Source organism: Macaca nemestrina, chromosome X, assembly GCF_043159975.1.
Source record: "Macaca nemestrina isolate mMacNem1 chromosome X, mMacNem.hap1, whole genome shotgun sequence".
Classification (NCBI taxonomy): Eukaryota; Metazoa; Chordata; class Mammalia; order Primates; family Cercopithecidae; genus Macaca; species Macaca nemestrina.
The window spans coordinates 54,345,887-54,367,151 of NC_092145.1; the positions used below are offsets into that span (position 1 = coordinate 54,345,887).

The window sequence follows — 21,265 nt, forward strand, 5'->3', positions numbered from 1 at the left end:
ACGTGGCAACACTTTGAAAAGTCCACCTTGAAACAGCTTCCTTACCACACACGCTTCCCTCCCTACTTCTCCTGAAGTAATCTGTTTATGGACCCAGACTAATTATCTTTTTTATGAGAAACTTTAGCAAATCTTTTATCTAGGAAGGCAATGCTTCACATTAGGTTATGTTGATAAGGTGATGAGAGAGAATATTTCATCCAAGAATACTGCTATTTCCTGAAGGGGTAAAAACCCCACAGGGAAAACCCCTGTGGTTCTCATAGGTAGGGCTGGTCTATCTAAGCTGATAGCACAGTTTCATCCAGAGAAGGGAGGCAGAATAAACTTATTCATTCCCGGGGACTCTTGGGGTAGGTGTGCGTTTTTCACATCTTGAAGACTCACAGACCCTGAGCTGGATAAATGTCCCATTCCTGAAGGACCTCTCCAGAATCCGGATTGCTGAATCTTCCCTGCTGCCTAGAGGGGCTCCAAACCACCTCTTGACAATGGGAAACTGGGTGGTTAACCACTGGTTTTCAGTTTTGTTTCTGGTAAGTGATGTTTGACTTCCTATTAATCAGGAAGAATTAAGGAGAAATCATGTTTGTTAATATTTGTAAAATAATTTGAAAGGGAAAGATTCCATGCCAATTATTGGGTTCCTCAGGACCAGTTAGTTAAAAAATACAACTCTGGGTCAGATGAGAGGACAGAGGCAAATAGCATGCAATTGTTCATGTTGTCAAATCACAAGTATTTGGAATTTCAATCTGTTTTCATTTTCTGTCATCTCCCTTTCTCTTCCATCTCACTTCTAACTACTACCATGAGTGCTGATTTCTCTCTATCTTTCCTATACTGGTCCCGTCAAGATTTCAAAAAGTCGCTGAATGTTTGAGATGAAAGTGATCTTAGAGATCATCTGGCCCAGCACTACCCACTAGAAATATAGCAAACCACATAATGTATTTCCTAAATTTTCTAATACCTGCACTGAAAATGTAAAAATAAACAGGTGAAGTTAATATTTAACAATATAACTCATTTAACCCAACATATCAACAGATCCTTTCAGTATGTATTCAATATTGAACATATTAATAAGATAATTTACATATTTTTATTTTTACTGAGTCTTTCAAATCTGATATGTATACCACAGCACATCTCAGCGAAGACTAGCCACATTTCAAGTGCTCAGCAGCCCCATGTGGGTAGTGGCTGTGGCATTGCATAGTGCAGATGTAAACCAACTTATTGATTGTACAAAGGAAAATAAGACCTAGATGTCACACAATGAATTGACTGAAGAGGCATCACTCGAACCCAGCTCCCCAGTGACGTTCAGGCCAGAACCCCTTTACCACCCTATGTATGCACAATCCCTTTCTCCTAACACTCAAACACCTCTCTCTACTCTCATTCTTCCATTTCTGAGCCACAAGTGAGCCTGGGGCTCCCTGTGTCCTTTCTCACTTTCCTAGATCTTCATTCATTACTCTTTCTCTTTTCTCCTATTTTGCTTTTGGGTCCCACAGGCGAAACAGGAGAAAAGAGAAGATGTGATGCTTCTTTTTTCTCCTGTCCACCCCCTCGCTCCCCCACCAGGTGCTCCAGGGAAAAATATGTGAGTTTTCCTGGAGGGTTGTTTGTTTTACATTTAACAAAAGTGCTTATTTTGTCAGGTTATCCCATGACATATTTTAAATGCTCAATGCCTTATATTGAGTTCTTTTGCACAATAATGGAAAAAACACTAGTTTAGGAGAAAGAGAACCTGGCAAGTACTTTGAATTCTGCTACTAACTGGGTGACCTTGATCAAATTATTTATCCTCTCTAGACTTCAGGTCCTGTATGTGTATGTGGGGGGGACTGGGCAGGGGAGGGGAGCAGGGGATTAATAAAGTGACTAGATTAGATAGAAATATAAGGGTGTTTCTAGCTCTAAAATCCACATTTACCTGCATTTTTCCCCTCTTATTTTTTGCTAGGAGAGGTTACCAGCTATGATGGTGACTCACATTTAACTCTCTAGCTTTGAATTTCCATCCCCCACCAAACCAGCTGGCAAGCTTAGACTTCTCATTATCTCTGATATATACTCCTATGCACTGATTTTTAAATAAAAAATAAATTACTTAAAAATGGTTTTATTCCTCCTTCCTCCCAGGTCTTGTAGTTTACCTACTTTGTCGTTCATAGTGGAGGAAATGACAGCTAAGATGGGGAATGGAATTCATTACTCCTAGCTATCACTGTATTTCATCATTTGCCTTGCCTACAATTGATGATGGGCTGACACAGAGTTATTTGCCCCTGTGTCTCTTTGTGATCCAGAAATATTTCTGCTCCCTCTAAATAAACTTCTCTCCTCTGTCTTCCAAATTCTGGAGGTATCTGTGACTGTTGACTTTCTCTTCTTTCAAAGACGTTTCTCTGGAAGACACTCAGCTCTGGAAAAGGGTATCTGAGCAAAGGAGGCAGGAAGAAATTGATTGGTAAAGGAGGTTCGGTGGTGACACAACTCTGTAGCTAGCACTTATTGATCTCTTACTAAGCCCCAAGCATTGCATTAATCACTTTACACGCATTATCTGACGTTAGCCTCATAGCACTACTATAAAGTAGGTCCTGTTATTATCCTCATTTTACAGGTGAAGAAATTGAGGTTTAGAAAAGTTAAATCACATGTCTGTCTGAGATTACAGAGCTATTAATTGGTGATGCTACAACTTGACTCCAATATCACACTTTAAATCACTATATTATAGTACTAAAGGTGTGTGAGTGGTCTAGATCTAGGGATTCTGAATAGGCCATGTCCTAGGCTAAAGGTCCTTTGCCTGTTGTGCTGAGATGGTTCTGACTCACACTGGGTCAAGGGATATAAACTAGCGCCCTGGAGACCTGTCGAATTACAGACTGTCAAATCACCTTCACACTTGAGCTAGAGACCAGTTGGTTGGTCCTCAAGGCAATGGGCAGTGAGTTCCAAATTTCACGTTTAGCCAGTGCAGAGACAGAACTTGGGACAAGCAAAAGCAGTCTTAAGAGCTCAAATGAGTCCAAAGGAAAAATAGATTAATTTGAAAAAAGACTCACAATCTGAAAACAGGAAAATGTATGTCAGGGTGTAATTAAAAAGGCAGGCCCATCTGGAATGGTTTAGTTCTTTTCAGATAGGTATTGTTATAGATGCTAAATTTGTTCTTTGTTTCTTCAGATATCCATTTATTCACTTATTGCCATCTTTTAGGTGCAACAGTTTGAATGCTGTAGTCCAAGAATTGGCAAATGTTTCTGTAAAAAGCTAGATAGTACATATTTTAGGCTTTGCAAGCCATATGGTCTCTGTCCCAACTACTCTACTCCGTCATTGTATCACAAAAACAGCCATAAACAATACAGAAATGAGTAGCAGTGGCTAAGTTTCAATACCACTTTATTTATGGTCACTGAAATCTGAATTTTATATAACTTTCACATGCCACAAAATATTCTTCTTTTGATTTTCTCAACCATTAGCAAATTTGAAAATATAAAATATAAAAAACCATTCTGAGCTTGCAGGCTGTGGCAAAACAGGTCATGGGCCATGGACCTCAGTTTGCTGACCATGCTCTGGTCTAATGCATGTCTCAAAGTGCTGACTCACTCTGAAAGCCAGTTAGATACTGGCAGGATTGTACTCATTTAAGATGAAAACAGGTAAACACAAAATAGCCAAAATGGCGACACTCTTCCTATCCCTATCCTTTATTTACTCCTTCCCATACTCAAATTTCACTTTATTCCTTGCATGTTTTTTTTTTCTTCCTCTAGGCTGTTTGGTTGGGGCTGAATGTTTTCCTGTTTGTGGATGCCTTCCTGAAATATGAGACGGCCGACAGATACTACTACACAAGAAAAATCCTTGGGGTGAGTATCACGGTTGTGATGGAGGAATCCTATTTTTTTCCTTATCTCTGATTCTGGCTTCTTTGTGACCCAATGCCCTGATATCCTCTACGGCTAGGGTTGCCAGAAAAAGTACAGAATGCCCAACTGACTTTGAGTTTCAGATAAATGACAAATTATTTTTTGATATAAGTATGCTCCAAATATTGTATGGAACACAGGTATATGAAAATATTTATTTTTAAAAATCTGAAGTTAAAATTTAGCTTAGCATCCTGTATTTTTATTTAATAAATCTGATAACCCCATCTAGGGCACACTACCCAGACCCAATAAAGGAAACATGCCATAAAGAAAACTATTAGGCAGTGGTTTTCAAACTGGTTTCCAGAAACTCGGGTGTTCCTACAGGGTATGAGGGGAAGGCTAACTGGGCAGTGCTCCTGCTCCTGCCCCTGTTTCAACCAAAGCAGCCTATATCTATCTATGAACACCTGCTTACAATTTTAAGGAAGTGTTTGGTTTTTTTTAAAAAAAAAGGAAAGTAAAAAAGAAAAAACAAACACAACTTGAAAACACTGCTGTCATGGAAACATACCTCTCTATCAAATAAGAGGGATACTTAGGGGAGTCTCATGGGTGCTACAGAATTCAAGGCCAGCAGAAAGGAGGGCTCAGGTCAAGGTTACACAACAGAGAAGCTTGGGGAAGCGGCAGATCAAAAACAGAAGAGGGAGGGAGTGGGTAGGGCACATGGGTGTGGAGGTGACCAGGAGGAAGCGTGGAGTTGAGGATGGTTCTCTCACAGGCTGATGAACCCGGACACTGCCTGGTTAGAAGATCATATTTGACTGCTACCTCTAGTCTATTATGCAATAACAGAGGATTTTAAAATCACTTTCATCTTGACAGTGTCTTTTTTTTTTTCTTAGTAGCTTTCAGTATCCTCCCAATGTACATGTTTAAAGACAGCTTGTCCTTTTAAAAAATGCTTTTTTCTCTCTCCATAATCAAAGAATCCATGTTGAGATCACAACTAATTTGAATGTTCTGTTCATGGTTTATTTCACCCTGCTGTTTTCCATTTTAAATGTTCATCCTTGATCCTTCTTTAGAAAATAACTCCAAAGGAGGTATTAATTTGCTTTAAAAATAGCTTTTTACTAAGAGAATGATGCAATAAATGTGACTAGTTATTAACAGCTTGATCACTGCATGACCAAAATGTCAGCAGCAGAAAAATAAATTATGCTGATGTCCCATGGACATTTTGTTTTTTAAAAATTATTTAAAAATTGTTTATATATGTAGGGGGTATAACTGCAGGTCTCTTTCTTTCCTTCTTTCTTTTTTCTCTTTCTTCCTTTCTTTCTTCTTCCTTCCTTTTCTTTCTCTCTCTCTTTCTTTCTTTTCTTCCTTCCTTCTTTCCTTCCTTCTTTCCTTCCTTCTTTCTCTTTCTTTCCTTCTTTCTCTTTCTTTCTTTCTTTCTTTCTTTCTTTCTTTCTTTCTTTCTTTCTTTCTTTCTTTCTTTCTTTCTTTCTTTCTTTCTTTCTTTCTTTCTTTCTTTCTTTCCCTCCCTTCCTTCCTTCTTTCCTTCCTTCCTTCCATCCTTCCTTCTTTCCTTCTTTGTTTTCATTCTCTTTATTTTGAGACAGGGTCTTTCTCTGTTACCCAGGCTGGCATGCAGTGGCATGATCATGGCTTACTGCAGCCTCGACTCTCCCAGGCTTCAGCTATCTTCCCACCTCAGCCTCCTGGGACCACAGATGTGCACCACCAAGCCTGGCTAATTAAAAAAAATTTTTTTTTGTAGACATGGGGTCTCCCTGTGTTGCTCAGGCTAGTCTCAAAACTCCTGGGCTCAAGTAAAATTCCCACCTTGGCATCCCAAAGGCCGGGTATTACAGGTGTGAGCCTCCTTGCCCAGCCACAAGTGCAGGTTTCTTACATGCATATATTGCATAGTGATGAAGTCTGGATTTTTAGTTACCTATCACCTGAATAGTGAACATTGTACCCAGTGGGTCATTTTTCAACCCTCACTCCCCTCCCACCCTCCCACATTTTGTAGTCTCCAATGTCCATTATTCTACTCCGTAGGACATTTCATTTTTAAGGCCCTATTTTAAAAAATTAATTATCAATAATGCTGCTTGCAATGAGATCAAACCATATATTAGGTTGGTGCAAAAGTTATTGTGATTTTTGCTATTAAAACTGTTTGCAAAAACAGCAATTACTTTTGCACCAACCTAATAGAAGGGTATAAGTAAAATGTGAAAATCTCCCTCCCACCCTACTCCCCGGAGATACACACACACAAACACACACACAGACAGACATGCACACACACTGACATAAGCTCACAAATGTATCAGACACATAGGATTTGTTTTTGAGGTGGGTACTATTGTTTATTCACGTTTTCATTTTCATATAGTCAAATTTGCTGTTTTTTGGTGTACGGTTCTATGAGTTTGGGTAAATACATACGATAGGACACACAGTTTTTTTGTTTTAACCGAAAAAGGGATCACTTTGTAGATATTGGCTGGAAATTGCTTATGTTAATATATCTCACATATATCTTTTTTTTTTTTTTTTTTTTTTTTTTTTTTTTTGAGACGGAGTCTCACTCTTTCGCCCAGCCTGGAGTGCAGTGACACCACCTCCTGGGATCAAGCAATTTTCCTGCCTCAGCCTCCCGAGTAGCTGGGATTACATGTACGCGCCACCATGCCTGGCTAATTTTTTGTATTTTTAGTAGAGATGGGGTTTCACCATGTTGGCCAGGCTGGTCTCAAACTCCTGACCTCAAGTGATCCACCAGCCTTGGTCTCCCAAAGTGCTAGAATTACAGGCATAAGCCACTGCACCCAGCCTCAGATATCTTTCTATGTGAGTGCCTAACCAGTGGTGTGCTGAAACCAGCTCATATCAGGTTGCAATGCCAGTTGTGTGCATCTCTTCCCAACTCTACATTCAGTGGTGTTCAATGACATCAAGTTAGTGTCTTGAAATCCGCCATGGTAGGAGTATTTACATCATCAAAATTGGCAAATGCTAGAAATCAGGAATCCCCCTCTCCCCAAAAAGCTAGTCATTAAAATATTTACCATCACTGCGTCACTGCATAGAGCTCTCAGCCTTTTAAGAGAATAACAATTAATTACATTGGTATACCATAATTTATTTAAACATTTCACAGGTTATTTTTTCAACTCATGCTCTCCTTGGGAAAATATAGAGAGCAGTTTGATTCACTATGAAGTAGAGCAGATAAGCAGCAGAGGAAGAAGTTTAAATCCATAGTCAATGATGCATTAATGGCAGCAGGAGTTCAATTATAACACCAGTGAGTGGGGATCTAGAGAAATGAACATACATTGGCATATTTAAATGTGCTGCAATGAGGAAAAAATGTTTTCTCTAAAAAGAATTCATCCTATACAGATAGCCACCACAGAATATGGAACTGTGAAATTATAGTCCTATATTTTCAATTCACTTGCCAATTTTAGCTTTAAGAAATCTCTGTGATTCAAATAAGCAAGTAGTGGGAACCAGTGTGGAAATGCAGGATCTCTGAGATGAGCAGAGGAAATTTACTCAGAAATGGAACAGGCTGTCTGTACCGAAAACAGTCGGAGCGTGACTCAGCAGAGGGAGAAAACACAGGTCATGTGGAAAAGCCAGAAATGGAAAACAGTAGGGCAGCTTTTGTTCACCACACTGCCTGACATTCTTAGCCATTATGGATATTAGACAGGTCTTGTCCTGGTGTATTAAACTGATATCACATGTTCCTGGGTTTACGATGTAAGGAAAAATCAATTTTGTGCTTCATAGATAATTAGAAAAAGGCCAAGAAATTGTTAACCTTAACCCATACCCTTCCTTTTAGAAAGTCTTTGACATGCACACAATATAAGGCTGGCCAGTCAGCTGAAATGCAAAAAAATTGCCTGGCTGCTGCTGTCAGCTCCTCTGCTATGACAACATTGTCACACTCTATAGCAGTCCCAAGTTCATGAAGTAGACTCAGAGACCAGTTGTACAGAGTTGAGGAGAGAAGTCAGCTTTAGCTGCCATGGAGTTAAGCATATTCTGTCCAGCTTATACCTAGTAAGGCCTGTTTTTCTGGGCTAAATACTTCTTTGAAGCATTGATTTCTTGTCTCCTTTGCTAGCAGCTTCTACTGCTGGATCAGGTTGTTCTTGATTTATGCTGCCTGGCCACCCAAGAAAATCAGCTTAAAATTTTGCTCCTCTGAAGTTCTCCCTTCTCAAATATCTACCTGTTTAAAAATTTTACTCTAAGAGGTTTGCTAGTCTTGACTAACTTTGTTCAATTTTAAAAGACATTTTAATAGAATTGCTTAAAATTTTAGGGGTTTTTATTATATAACTATTATGTGCTTATAACTGCAATATTAGAAAATACAGAAAAGAATAAAATACCATCTGTAATTATACCTCTAAGTATGAGCTTTATTTAAAATGCAAATAAAGGTATATATGATCCTTGGCCAGGCATGGTGGTTCACGTCTGTAATCCCAGCACTTTGGGAGGCCAAAGCAGGCAGATCTCTTGAGCTCAGGAGTTCCAGACCAGCCTGGGCAACATGGCGAAACCCCGTCTCTACCAAAAATACAAAAATTAGCTGGGTGCGGTGGTGCATACCTGTAGTCCCAGGTACTCGGGAGGCTGAGGTGGGAGGATGGCTTGATCCCAGGAGGCAGAGGATGCAGTGAGCTGAGATCTCACCACTGCACTCCAGCCTGGGCAATAGAGCCAGACCTTGTCACACATATATATGTGTGTGTGTGTGTGTGTGTGTGTGTGTGTGTGTGTGTGTGTATGATCCTTAGGACTTTTTTACAAGTGGCAAATAACAAAATTATAATTAAGAGTATTAAGTAAAATGTTACATCCATAGAATGTTTTGCTAACATGTAATCATTAAATCCTGTTTTCTTTCATGTTAGTAAATGTAGTCAAACATTTCCAAACTACTGTCATGAGAATATCTCAATTCAATATTAAATTCAGTATATTTTATGTATTCTGCAAACAGAGCCTGGCCTGATGGTGTTAGCTACTGAGAGAGAGGGGAGGCAACTGTAGCCCCGTTCATTTGCAGGCCTCAGACGAGTGGGCTGGGTCAGTGGCTCACATGCTAGATGGTGAAATGAAGCAGCTAATGGTCTCTTTTTCTCCTCTGCTCTAGTCAACATTGGCCTGTGCCCGAGCGTCTGCTCTCTGCTTGAATTTTAACAGCATGCTGATCCTGCTTCCTGTGTGCCGCAGTCTGCTGTCCTTCCTGAGGGGCACCTGCTCAGTGAGTCCCAGCCACTCCTAAGTCAACTTTCACATTAAAGAAGGAGACCCCAGACTCCTCAGTAGGACAGCCCAACACCATGCTCCTAGGAATGGAAGGCAGAAGTCTCCTTTGGTAGCTAAGGGGGTGGGTAAGGGTGGGTGAGTATTGGCATGCTATGTGCAAGAAGACATATTGGTTATGGGTTAGTGAATTTAATAAAGCTGGCTGGATACATCTGACCATGATCACTTTACATTTGTAGTTTTGCAGTCGCACACTGAGAAAGCAATTGGATCACAACCTTACCTTCCACAAGCTGGTGGCCTATATGATCTGCCTACATACAGGTAATGCAGGCAATCCATGAATCTGCAGACTCCAGGGCATTCAGAATCTTGCTTCATTCATCCATCCATATGCATATTCAAAAAATATTTATCGAGCACTGGGCCCTATTTGTCAGGCACTGTTCTTGGCCTATTTCCATGAGCTTAAGTTCTATTCCTTTGGGAACAGAGTAAGTATAAAAAAGATCTCTGCAATCAAGGGTTTACTGGGCACCTTCTACGCACTCAGCATTCTGCTAAGCACTATAATGTAGGATTCTTCTAGTCTCATGGAGCACACCCGCCGTGATGTTGCTGAGATGCCTCTTAACATTTCTTTTCATCTTTCCATTTAGCTATTCACATCATTGCACACCTGTTTAACTTTGACCGCTATAGCAGAAGCCGACAGGCCACAGATGGCTCACTTGTCTCCATTCTCTCCAGCCTATCTCATGATGAGACAAAGGGGGGTTCTTGGCTAAATCCCATCCAGTTCCGAAACATGGTGAGCTGACTTTCTAGCAAAGCATCTGAGATCAGGTCATGAGCAGGAAGTGCACAGGTGGACATTGTGTCAGGCTGATATTTCTCCTTTCACAGACAGTGGAGTATGTGACATTCACCAGCATTGCTGGTCTCACTGGAGTGATCATGACAATAGCCTTGATTCTCATGGTAACTTCAGCTACTGAGTTCATCCGGAGGAGTTATTTTGAGGTCTTCTGGTATACTCACCACCTTTTTATCTTCTATATCCTTGGCTTAGGGATTCACGGCATTGGGTAAGATCCTCAAACCCTCATTCTCATAGCCCAGCCCCTGACCTTGCATAATTCTTTGTCCCAAACCATCCTTCTTTGTCTATTTCAGTGGAATTGTCCGGGGTCAAACAGAGGAGAGCATAAATGAGGGTCATCCTCACAAGTGTGCAGAGTATTTTGAGATGTGGAATAATCATGACTGCCGCTGTAGGCGCCCTGAGTTTGAAGGGCAGCCCCCTGAGGTAAGAGCCCTATGGGCAAGGACAGACTCTTGTTTGGAGCTGTTACTGTTATTATTCTTATTATTACTCTTATTGTTATTATCATCATTATTATTAGCTCAGTCCTGTGCTGGGTCTTATGAAGGATATCCATGGGGTTCCTACCTTTAAGAAACTTCCAATATCACTGGCAACAGGCAATTACAAGGGGATCTTGAAGAGAAAAAACTAATAGTTCTTGCATGTTGTGAGACCCTCTGCAAAGGTAATAATGATAGCCCACATTATTAATTGTGTTTATCATCTGCCAGCCTTGCTGCATAATATGGATTATTTCATTTATATATAGCGATAACCTATGAGATATGTACTTCTTTTTTGTCTAAATTTTGAAACAAAAGGACAGGAATCCAAGAGATTAAGTAAACTGACAAGCTCTTACAGTAAGTAAGTAGTGGAGCTTGAATACAAGCCCAGGCCTTTTGGATTCCAAAGGTTTGAACTCTTGACCACTATACTGCCCCAAAGCTCAGCTGTGATATTCCAGTCAAATTCTGGGGGGAAATAAAGCATTCTTGAAGTGGGCTTTCTTTGGTGTTCTAAGACTATGCTTGGAAATTTTTGTTAGATACTGGGCGATCATGAAACTGTGTTCTAGGGAACTCAAGGTGTGCCCCAGGGTAATTCTTGCAGATATTATGATTTACCTTTGCTTTCTCAAAAAATAGGTTATATTGAGGAGTAAATGGAAGGGGAAGGTTGATTTGTGGTGCCTCAAAGTACTCTGAGAATGATTAAGGTCTTTAAATCAGATTCAGGATTAAGAGCAATAGCTTAGTTCTCATCTGGAACACGAAAAATATATAAAACAAAAAGCCTTATAAAGTTGGCATTTTAATTCAGCAGGAAAAGGATAAATTAACAATTTTTAGTACAAGAAGATCATCATCTGGGAAAAAAGGTATATTTTCATTTCACACCTTGCACTAAAATATGAATCGAGGATACATGAAGCAAAAATTTACATGTAAAAAAACCCATAAAAGTACTTTAAGACCACATGGGAAGTTTTTTCTAATATTGAAATGGGGGAACATGTTTCTAAATAAAATAAACCATCCTGAAGCCATAAAAGAAGAAATATTTTTGCATGGCAAAAGAAATCCCCATCGGGCCAGGCACAGTGGCTCACACCTGTAATCCCAGCAATTTGGGAGGCTGAGGTGGGTGGATTGCTTGAGCCCAGGAGTTTGAGACCAGCTGGGCAACATGGCTAAACCCCATCTCTACAAAAAAATGCAAAAATTAATTGGGCATGGTGGCATGGAGGGTGAGGTGAAAGGATTACTTGAGCCTGGGAGGTTGAGGCTGCAGTGAGCTGTAATCATGCCACTGCACTCCAGCCTGGGTGACAGTGAGATCCTGTGTCAAAACAAACAAACAAACAAACAAACAAACAAAAATTCCCATTGTAAATAAAGATAGACAAAAAATTACCAAGTAGGAAAAGTATTTACAACTCACAGGCCATGGACTAATTTTCTAATATATCAATAACTCCTAGAAATCAATAAGAAAAAGCCTAATAACATGATAAAAAGAGACAAAGAAGATATGAACAGAATGATCTCAGAAATGGAGATATATCTTTATCTTAAATATATGAAATGATGCTTAATGTTATTCATAATTGAAAAAATGCCAAATAAAACCACAAGAATCTGTTAACCTGATAGATTAGCAAAGATAAAAAACCTGCTAATGTATGGTGTTGGCAAGAATATGGAGAAATGCTCTTATGCATTGCTGGTGAGAGTGTAAACCTATACAACTGCTTGTAGAGAGTGATTTGGCAGTAGCAATTAAGCTTTAAAACTCGACTTCCAATTTATTCCACCAATATACTTAAATATGTGTTAAATTACATGCATTAAGTTATTCATTACAGCATTGTTAAATAGAAAAGAAGATTGGAAACAAGTGTCCCTCGATGGGGAACTAGTTACATTTTGGAACTTTCATGCAGTGGAATAGTCTGCAACCAGTAAAACGAAAGAGAGAGCACCATAGACACTAATAGGGACCAGTCTCTAAGATGTTAAATGTAAAAGGCAAGGCAGTGTATATAGTCTCCTATCATTTGCATTGAAAAGATCATTTAAATGCCTGTTCTCCAGAAGAATTCACAAAATAATAACATTACCTCTGGGGATCTGGAGGGGAAGGAGGATTTGCTTTTTATTGTATATCCTGTTGTACTTTCAGATTTTGTACCATATACATGTATTACCTATTTAGAAACTAATTTTGTAATAAGATAGATGGAGTGCTAGCTACACAAATAAAGAATGGACCACTAGCTACACTAATAAAGAAAAAAGAGAGAAGATCCAAAAACCACAATCAGAAATGACAAAGAGGACATTACGACTGACCCCACAGAAATTAAAAAAAAAACAAAACCCTCAGAGACTACTATGAACATCTCTATGCATATAAACTAAAAAAAAAAAAAAAAAAAAAAAAAAAAAAAAAAAAAAACCTAGAAGAAATGGTTTAAAAACCTAGAAGAAATGGATAAATTCCTGGACACATAATACAACCTCCCAAGACCAGACCATGAAGAAATTTAATCCCTGAGCAGACCAATATTGAGTTCCAAAACTGAATCAGTAATAAAAAACCTACAACCAAAAAAAGCCCAGGACCAGACAGATTCACAGCCAAATTCTTCCAGATGTATAAATAAGATCTGGTACCATTCCTACTGAAACTTTTGCAAAAAAATTGAAGAGGGTCTCCTTCCTAACTCACTCTGTGAGGCCAGCATCATCCCGATACCAAAATGTGGCAGAGATACAATGAAAAAAGAAAACTTCAGGTCAATATCCTTGATGATCATCGATGAAAAAATCCTCAATAAAATACTGGCAAACTGAATCCAGCAGCACATCAAAAAGCTAATCCACCACGATTAAGTAGGCTTTATCCCTGGGATGCAAGTTTGGTTCAACATATGCAAACCAATAAATGTGATTCATCACATAAAGAGAACTAAAGACAAAAACCATATGATCATCTCAGTAGATACACAAAAGGCTTTCAACAAAATTCAACATTCCTTCATATGAAAAACTCTCAGCAAACTAGGCATTGCAGGAACATATTTCAAAATAATAAGAGCCGTTTATGACAAACCCACAGCCAATATCATACTGAATGGGCAAAAGCTGGAGGCATTCCCATTGAAAGCTGGAACAAGACAAGGATGCACTCTCTTACCACTCCTATTTAACATAGTGCTGGAAGTCCTGGCCAGAGCAATCAGGCAGGAGAAAGAAATAAAAGGCATTCAAATAGGAAGACAAAAAGTCAAACTATCCCTGTTTCCAGACAATATGATTCTATACCTAGAAAACCCCATAGTCTATGTCCAAAAGCTCCTAGATCTGATAAACATCTTCAGCAAAGTTTCAGGATACAAAAGCAATATACAAAAATGAATGGCATTGCTATACCCTGACACCCAAGCTGAGAGTCAAATCAAGAATGCAATCCCATTCACAATAGCCACAAAAAGAATAAAATACCTAGGGATACAGCCAACCAGGGAGGTGAAAGATCTCTCCAATGAGAGTTACAAAACACTGCTCAAAGAAATTAGAGATGACACAAACAAATGGAAAAACATTCCATACTAATGGATAGGAAAAATCAATATCATGAAAATGGCCCTACTGCCCACATCAATTTACAGATTCAACACTATTCCTACCAAACTACCAATGACATTCTTCACAGAATTAGAAAAAAACTATTTCAAAATTCATATGGAACCAAAAAAAGAGCCCAAATAGCCAAGGCAATCCTAAGCAAAAAGAACAAAGCTGGAGGCATCATGTTACCCAACTTCAAACTATACTACAAGGCTACAGTAACCGAAACAGCATGGTACTGGTATAAAAATAGACACACAGACCAATGGAACAGAAATAATGTTGCATACCCATGACCATCTGATCTTTAACAAACTCAACAAAAATAAGCAACGGGGAAAGGACTCCCTGTTCAATAGGTAGTGCTGGGATAACTGGTTAGCCATATGAAGAAGATTGAAACTGGACTCCTTCTTTACACCGTATACAAAAACCAACTCAAAATGGATTAAAGACTTAAATGTAAAACCCCCAACTATAAAAACCCTGGAAGACAACCACCCTGGAAGACAACCTAATACCATTCAGGACATAGGCCCCGGCAAAGATTTCATGATGAAGATACCAAAAGCAAATGCAACAAAAATGAAAATTGACAAATGGGATCTAATTAAACTAAAGAGCTTCTGCACAGCAAACGCAACTATCAAGAGAGTAAACAAACAACCTAGAGAATGTGAGAAAATATTTGCGAACTACACATCTGACAAAGGTCTAATATCTAGCATCTATAAGGAACCTAAACAAATTAACAGCAACAACAACAAAGAATAAATTATCCCATAACAAAGTGGACAAAGTCTCAAAAAAAAAAAAAAAAGTGGGCAAAGGACATAAAGAAACACTTTTCAAAGAAGACACACATGCAGCCAACAAGCATATGAAAAAATGCTCCACGTCACCAATCATTAGAGAAATGCAAATCCAAACCACAACGACACACCATTTCACGCTCTTCTTTTATGGCTTCGGGATGGTTTATTTTATTTAGAAACATGTTCCCCCATTTCAGTATTAGAAAAAAACTTCCCATGTGGTCTTAAAGTACTTTTTTGAAGAAATATGTGTATGGTATATATACCATTTTAATCATTTTTAAAGTAAACATTGTGGCCATTACTTTACTCATGTATAATACTTTTTCACACCTTAATTATTTATCTCCATTTCCTGGAAGTGAAGTTCCAGGGTAAAAGAGAAAGAACACTTTTGAGGCTATTGAGATGTGCTGCTCAAATGCCCTCTGGGAAGATGTTGCCAATTTGCATTTTCAGCCATGTGAAATGCATGTTCAATTTGCATGCCCACATGAACACTCCCATTTCCCTGAATCCCAGTTAATGCTGGGCATTATTACTTAAAGTTGTTTTTCAATTTGAGAGACTAAAACAGTATCTTGTTTTAATATTTATTACTCTATTTCTGAGGCCAATATTTTTTTCACATTGTTATTACCCATTTCTTAAATATATTTTTCCTCAAATTCAGCTAGGGAATTTTTTCAAATAAGAAATGGCACTGAATTGCATAATGTTCACTCTGTTTGACTTATCCCATCTCTGCCTCTTCCTTCCCTAGAGATACTCAAGGAAGTTATTTACTTGCACCAGCTTAAGAAACCTCACTTCACACAGTCCCAATGTATAACACTTGAGCAACTGTGCAAGAAAGGACATAATTTAGTATTGCTAGGAAGTACATTTTTAGTAGTTCCTGTACAGGTAGAAACAAACTGCTGCTTTGCAAAGATCTCAGGGATAGAAAGGCTGCTTTATTTATTTGTTTGTTTATTTATTTATTTATTTATTTATTTTATTTTGAGATGGAGTCTCGCTCTCTCGCCCAGGCTGGAATGCAGTGGCGCGACCTGGGCTCACTGCAACCTCCTGGATTCAAGTGATTCTCCTTCCTCAGTCTCCCAAATGGCTGGGACTACAGGCACCCACCACCACACTCAGCTAATTTTTGTATTTTTAGTAGAGATGGGGTTTCACCGTGTTGGCCAGGCTTGTCTTGAACTCCTGACGTCAAGTGATCCACTCGCCTCAGCTTCCCAAAGTACTGGGATTACAGGTGTGAACCACCACGCCTGGCCGAAAAGCTGACTTTAAAAAAAATGTAGACAAGGTAAAAAATAAAAATAAAAAAAAAGTGACTACGTTAAATGTTTAAGCACTTGAGAAAGGAGGTGATAGATAAGTACTGAGTTTTATGAGCCAATAGCATCAGCCACATACTTTCCCTTTCTTGTGTTTATTTTGTTTTTAATCATCTGCTTCTATTTCACATCTACTTTCTCTGTTGGTTTTTTAGATTGTACAAGCTGTCCTCGAAGATAATCTTAGATTCTTAAAATTAAATCTTATTTTATTTTTTAATTTTTGGAGACAGTGTCTTGCTCTGTTGCCCAGGCTGGAGTGCAGTGGCGTGATCTCAGCTCACTGCAACCTCTGCTGCCTCCCGGGTTCAAGAGATTCTTATGCCTCAGCATCCCATGTAGCTGGAATTACAAGCATGCATCACCACGCCCAGCTAATTTTTTGTATTTTTAGTAGAGACAGGGTTTCGCTATGTTGCTCAGGCTGGGTCTCCAACTCCTGAGATCAGGCAGTCTGCCCGCCTCAGCCTCCTAAAGTACCAGGATGAGCCACTGTGCCAGGCTTTAAAATTAAATTTTACATATTATCTAAGAATAAGGATGTTTACCATGTGTCCCATTTCTGTGCTTTTCTCTTGCTTCTTGGTCAGACTTGTAAATTTCCAGGAATTGGTCTGTTTTATGAATAACAGATTAGCGAACGACACCGTTGTCTTTTATTTTTTCTATTTCCGTCTTCCAGATTTGGTGAAATTAGCACCTTAAAAATGATACACATTGGAGAACTCAGTAAAGAATGAAGGATGAACTGCTACACAAATAAGTCCTAAACGAGAAATTAATGTGTAATCTCATTCTTAACCCTGTCTCTGTGCAGTCTTGGAAGTGGATCCTTGCACCGGTCATTCTTTATATCTGTGAAAGGATCCTCCGGTTTTATCGCTCCCAGCAGAAAGTTGTGATTACCAAGGTAAAGAATATGCACTTTCCTCTTGCTGTGATGAGTTCTCTTCTATCAGACTATAGAACTAAATTTTTATGTTGTCACCCTGAAAGGAATAAAGAGGAACTTGGAGGCCGGGCACCGTGGGTGGTAATCCCAGCACTTTGGGAGGCCGAGGAGGGCAGATCTGTTGAGGTCAGGAGTTCGAGACCAACCTGGCCAACATGGCGAAACCCCGTCTCTACTAAAAATTAAAAAAAAAAAAAAAATTAGCTGGGCGTGGTGGTGCCCACTTGTAATTCTGGCTACTTGGGAGGCTGAGGTGGGAGAATCGCTTGAACCTGGGAGGCGGCAGTTGCAGTGAGTCGAGTCGAAGTCACGCCATTGCACTCCAGCCTGGGTGACAGAGAAAGGCTCTGTCTCAAAAAACAAAAACAAAACAAACTTGGGTTTGGCATACAGTGCTGGACAGAACTGGGAAAGAGGGGCTTCGCCGAAATCATCAGGATGATTGTTTGGTGCACACAATGTTTGTTTATAAAGTTGAATTGGTTGCTAGCATTTAAAAATCTGGATGGAAGCTTTTGTTTGATTTTTTTTCAAAGCTATTTCTTGCTTCTCTTGAAGAATCAGAAAACCTGATAACATTGTCATGGTTCCATATTGCAACCACTGTCTGGAGCTAAGTAGCTGCTGCCCTCTTTAGAGAGGATCTGTGTTTGTAGTTCACCACTGTCACCAGCCCTCTAGCTTCACTCATTCGCTTTATCTGCCTGTCCTTGTTGCCATTAGAGTTTGCCTTCTTTGGTCTATGTGCTTCATTCACTAGGTTGTTATGCACCCATCCAAAGTTTTGGAATTGCAGATGAACAAGCGTGGCTTCAGCATGGAAGTGGGGCAGTATATCTTTGTTAATTGCCCCTCAATCTCTCCCCTGGAATGGCATCCTTTTACTTTGACCTCTGCTCCAGAGGAAGATTTCTTCTCCATTCATATCCGAGCAGCAGGGGACTGGACAGAAAATCTCATAAGGGCTTTTGAACAACAGTATTCACCAATTCCCAGGTAGGTCCTTGAGACCAGAAGAGTCCCAGACCAGAATGCAGACTGGCAGAAAAGAGAAAGCAATTCTTCCTTGAACCTTAAGTTTGGTACAATAGAATAGGATTAAAATAAATACACAGAAGTCAACCATGGGAACAACTATATTTCTGGGAGGATGTTTGAGGTTAGAGGTGGAGGGGAGTCTTCAGTTGCCCGTTATCTTCTGTCTTCTGCCAGGATTGAAGTGGATGGTCCCTTTGGCACAGCCAGTGAGGATGTTTTCCAGTATGAAGTGGCTGTGCTGGTTGGAGCAGGAATTGGGGTCACCCCCTTTGCTTCTATCTTGAAATCCATCTGGTACAAATTCCAGTGTGCAGACCACAACCTCAAAACAAAAAAGGTATAATCCCGTATATCACTTTTTATCTGACCTGGGTCTGACAAGTCTATTGCATTCTTGGGTTAAGTTCTTTATAATTGATAAGAGCAAGCTATCCCTGGGGTTATGAGAATAAGTGACCACTTCTCTTGGCCAGGACATCCACTTCAACAGATTTATCATAAGAACAGCGTCTTCTTTTCTATTTGGAGTTTAAGATAACCCTGACCAAAGATGTTGGAAGGCTCTTTCCTAAGGAAAATTGTCAGAACTCTGAACATTCCTGCTGCCTAAAGTTTGCGGCTCTGTAAATGTGACTTTTAAGGTCACCTAATAAGGCTATGTTCTCTTTTGCTGATTTCAGATCTATTTCTACTGGATCTGCAGGGAGACAGGTGCCTTTTCCTGGTTCAATGACCTGTTGACTTCCCTGGAAAAGGAAATGGAGGAATTAGGCAAAGTGGGTTTTCTAAACTACCGTCTCTTTCTCACTGGATGGGACAGCAACATTGTGAGTCCAAATAACACACTAATTCACCTAGTAAACATAAGACGAATGTCAGACAAAGGATAGTGCATATGGATTAGAAGTTATTTCTTATGATTTCCTACCTGCCCTCACACTCACACACAAGTTTAAAAGTGGTGGAAAGAAGGAAGAGGCAGCTATCAGGACTTGGTTTTTCTTTTCTTTCTTTTCTTTTCTTTTCTTTCTTTCTTTTTTTTTTTTTTTTTTTTTTTTTTTTTTTTTTTGAGACGGAGTTTTGCTCTTGTCACCCAGGCTGGAGTGCAATGGCGCAATGTCAGCTCACCGCAATCTCTGCCTCCTGGGTTTAAGCAATTCTCCTGCCTTAGCTTCCCGAGTAACTGGGATTACAGGCATGCACCACCACGCCCAGCTAATTTTGTATTTTTAGTAGAGACGGGGTTTCACCACGTTGGTCAGGCTAGTCTTGAACTCCTGACCTCAGGTGATCCACCCACCTTGGCCTCCCAAAGTACTGGGATTACAGGTGTGAGCCACGATGCCCAGCCTAGGACTTGGTTTTTCTAACTTTTTATTCCTCTGAATCCAGGTTGGTCATGCAGCATTAAACTTTGACAAGGCCACTGACATCCTGACAGGTCTGAAACAGAAAACCTCCTTTGGGAGACCAATGTGGGACAATGAGTTTTCTACAATAGCTACCTCCCACCCCAAGTAAGTATATTTTCCTCCAGTAAGATGAGTTTGCGGGGGCCATGTGCGGTGACTTACTGCCTGGAATCTCAGCACTTTGAGAAGCCGAGGCAGGTGGATCACCTGAGGTCAGGAGTTCGAGACCAATCTGGCCAACTTGGCAAAACCCTGTCTCTACTAAAAATACAAAAATTAGCTGGGTGAGGTGGCGCATGCCTGTAACCCCAGCTACTTGGGAGACTGAGGCAAGGAGAATCACTTGAACCTGGGAGGCAGAGGTTGCAGTGAGCTGAGACTGCGCCATTGCACTTCAGCCTGGGCAACAAGAGAGAAACTCCGTCTCAAAAGAAAAAAAAAAAAAGATGAGTTTGCGGAGTTAGGATTTAGGAAAGGTATTACAGCATGTTGAACACTCTTAAGAAAAGATCTCTGGGGCAGAAACCTTTTGTGCCATTCTTAGATTCTTGGTGAAGATTGAGGAAATTTCATCTGGGGTTTTAGAAAAATAGGGTCATGATCTTGAAATTGATGAAAAGAGGTTTTTTTGCCCTAGCAAACTCCATTCAAACAGTGAGGCAAGTGGAATCAGTTCTGATCTATCCTACCAAACAAACTAGAGAACTGGAGCAATTCAAATGCATTTTTTGGGGGAGGGGACTCAATAATCTCTACTTAAAGTAACAAAGGTATTATCTAGTTTACTGGCCACCTGAGCTCAATCTTTCTGGAGGGTTTTGAGACATGTTAGAGCACAAAAAACCCTGGTGCTATGAAATCAGCCATGCCAATGGGAAGGATATGAAGCTGAGATTCCCTGAACAAGTAGGCAGGTGATGATCAATTCAATGCTACAAATATTCTTTTTTTTTTTTTTTTTTTTTTTTGAGACGGAGTCTCGCTCTGTCACCCGGGCTGGAGTGCAGTGGCCGGATCTCAGCTCACTGCAAGCTCCGCCTCCCGGGTTCACGCCATTCTCCTGCCTCAGCCTCCCGAGTAGCTGGGACTACAGGCGCCCGCCACCTCGCCCGGCTAGCTTTTTGTATTTTTTAGTAGAGACGGGGTTTCACCGTGTTAGCCAGGATGGTCTCGATCTCCTGACCTTGTGATCCGCCCGTCTCAGCCTCCCAAAGTGCTGGGATTACAGGCTTGAGCCACCGCGCCCGGCCAAATATTCTTGATTACCTTTTTTTTTTTTTTTGAGATGGAGTTTCGCTTTTGTCGCCCAGACTGGAGTGCAGTGGCATGATCTCTGGTCACTGCAATCTCTGCCTCCCAGGTTCAAGCGATTCTCCTGCCTCAGCCTCCTGAGTAGCTGGGATTACAGGTGCCCACCACCATGCCCAGCTAATTTTTTTGTATTTTTAGCTGAGATGGGGTTTCACCATGT

General features: G+C 40.1%; 1 protein-coding gene across 2 annotated transcripts in view; it reads left to right on the forward strand.

Annotated features, from left to right (window-relative positions):
* The window catches only part of LOC105499300 (NADPH oxidase 1), a 25,956-nt gene continuing 4,691 nt past the window's right edge, over positions 1 to 21,265 (forward strand). Inside the window, exons 1-12 of one of the 2 annotated variants that reach the window (XM_011771823.3) lie at positions 196 to 536; positions 3,810 to 3,905; positions 9,115 to 9,225; positions 9,470 to 9,554; positions 9,890 to 10,041; positions 10,137 to 10,318; positions 10,407 to 10,539; positions 17,210 to 17,302; positions 18,105 to 18,340; positions 18,557 to 18,719; positions 19,063 to 19,209; positions 19,775 to 19,899. In XM_011771823.3, the coding sequence (XP_011770125.1) occupies positions 492 to 536; positions 3,810 to 3,905; positions 9,115 to 9,225; positions 9,470 to 9,554; positions 9,890 to 10,041; positions 10,137 to 10,318; positions 10,407 to 10,539; positions 17,210 to 17,302; positions 18,105 to 18,340; positions 18,557 to 18,719; positions 19,063 to 19,209; positions 19,775 to 19,899 (1,568 nt within the window). In that variant the 5' untranslated portion in view covers positions 196 to 491. Of the gene's footprint in view, positions 537 to 3,809; positions 3,906 to 9,114; positions 9,226 to 9,469; positions 9,555 to 9,889; positions 10,042 to 10,136; positions 10,319 to 10,406; positions 10,540 to 17,209; positions 17,303 to 18,104; positions 18,341 to 18,556; positions 18,720 to 19,062; positions 19,210 to 19,774; positions 19,900 to 21,265 lie in introns of both variants that reach the window. The other variant, XM_011771824.3, reaches the window with a different exon arrangement.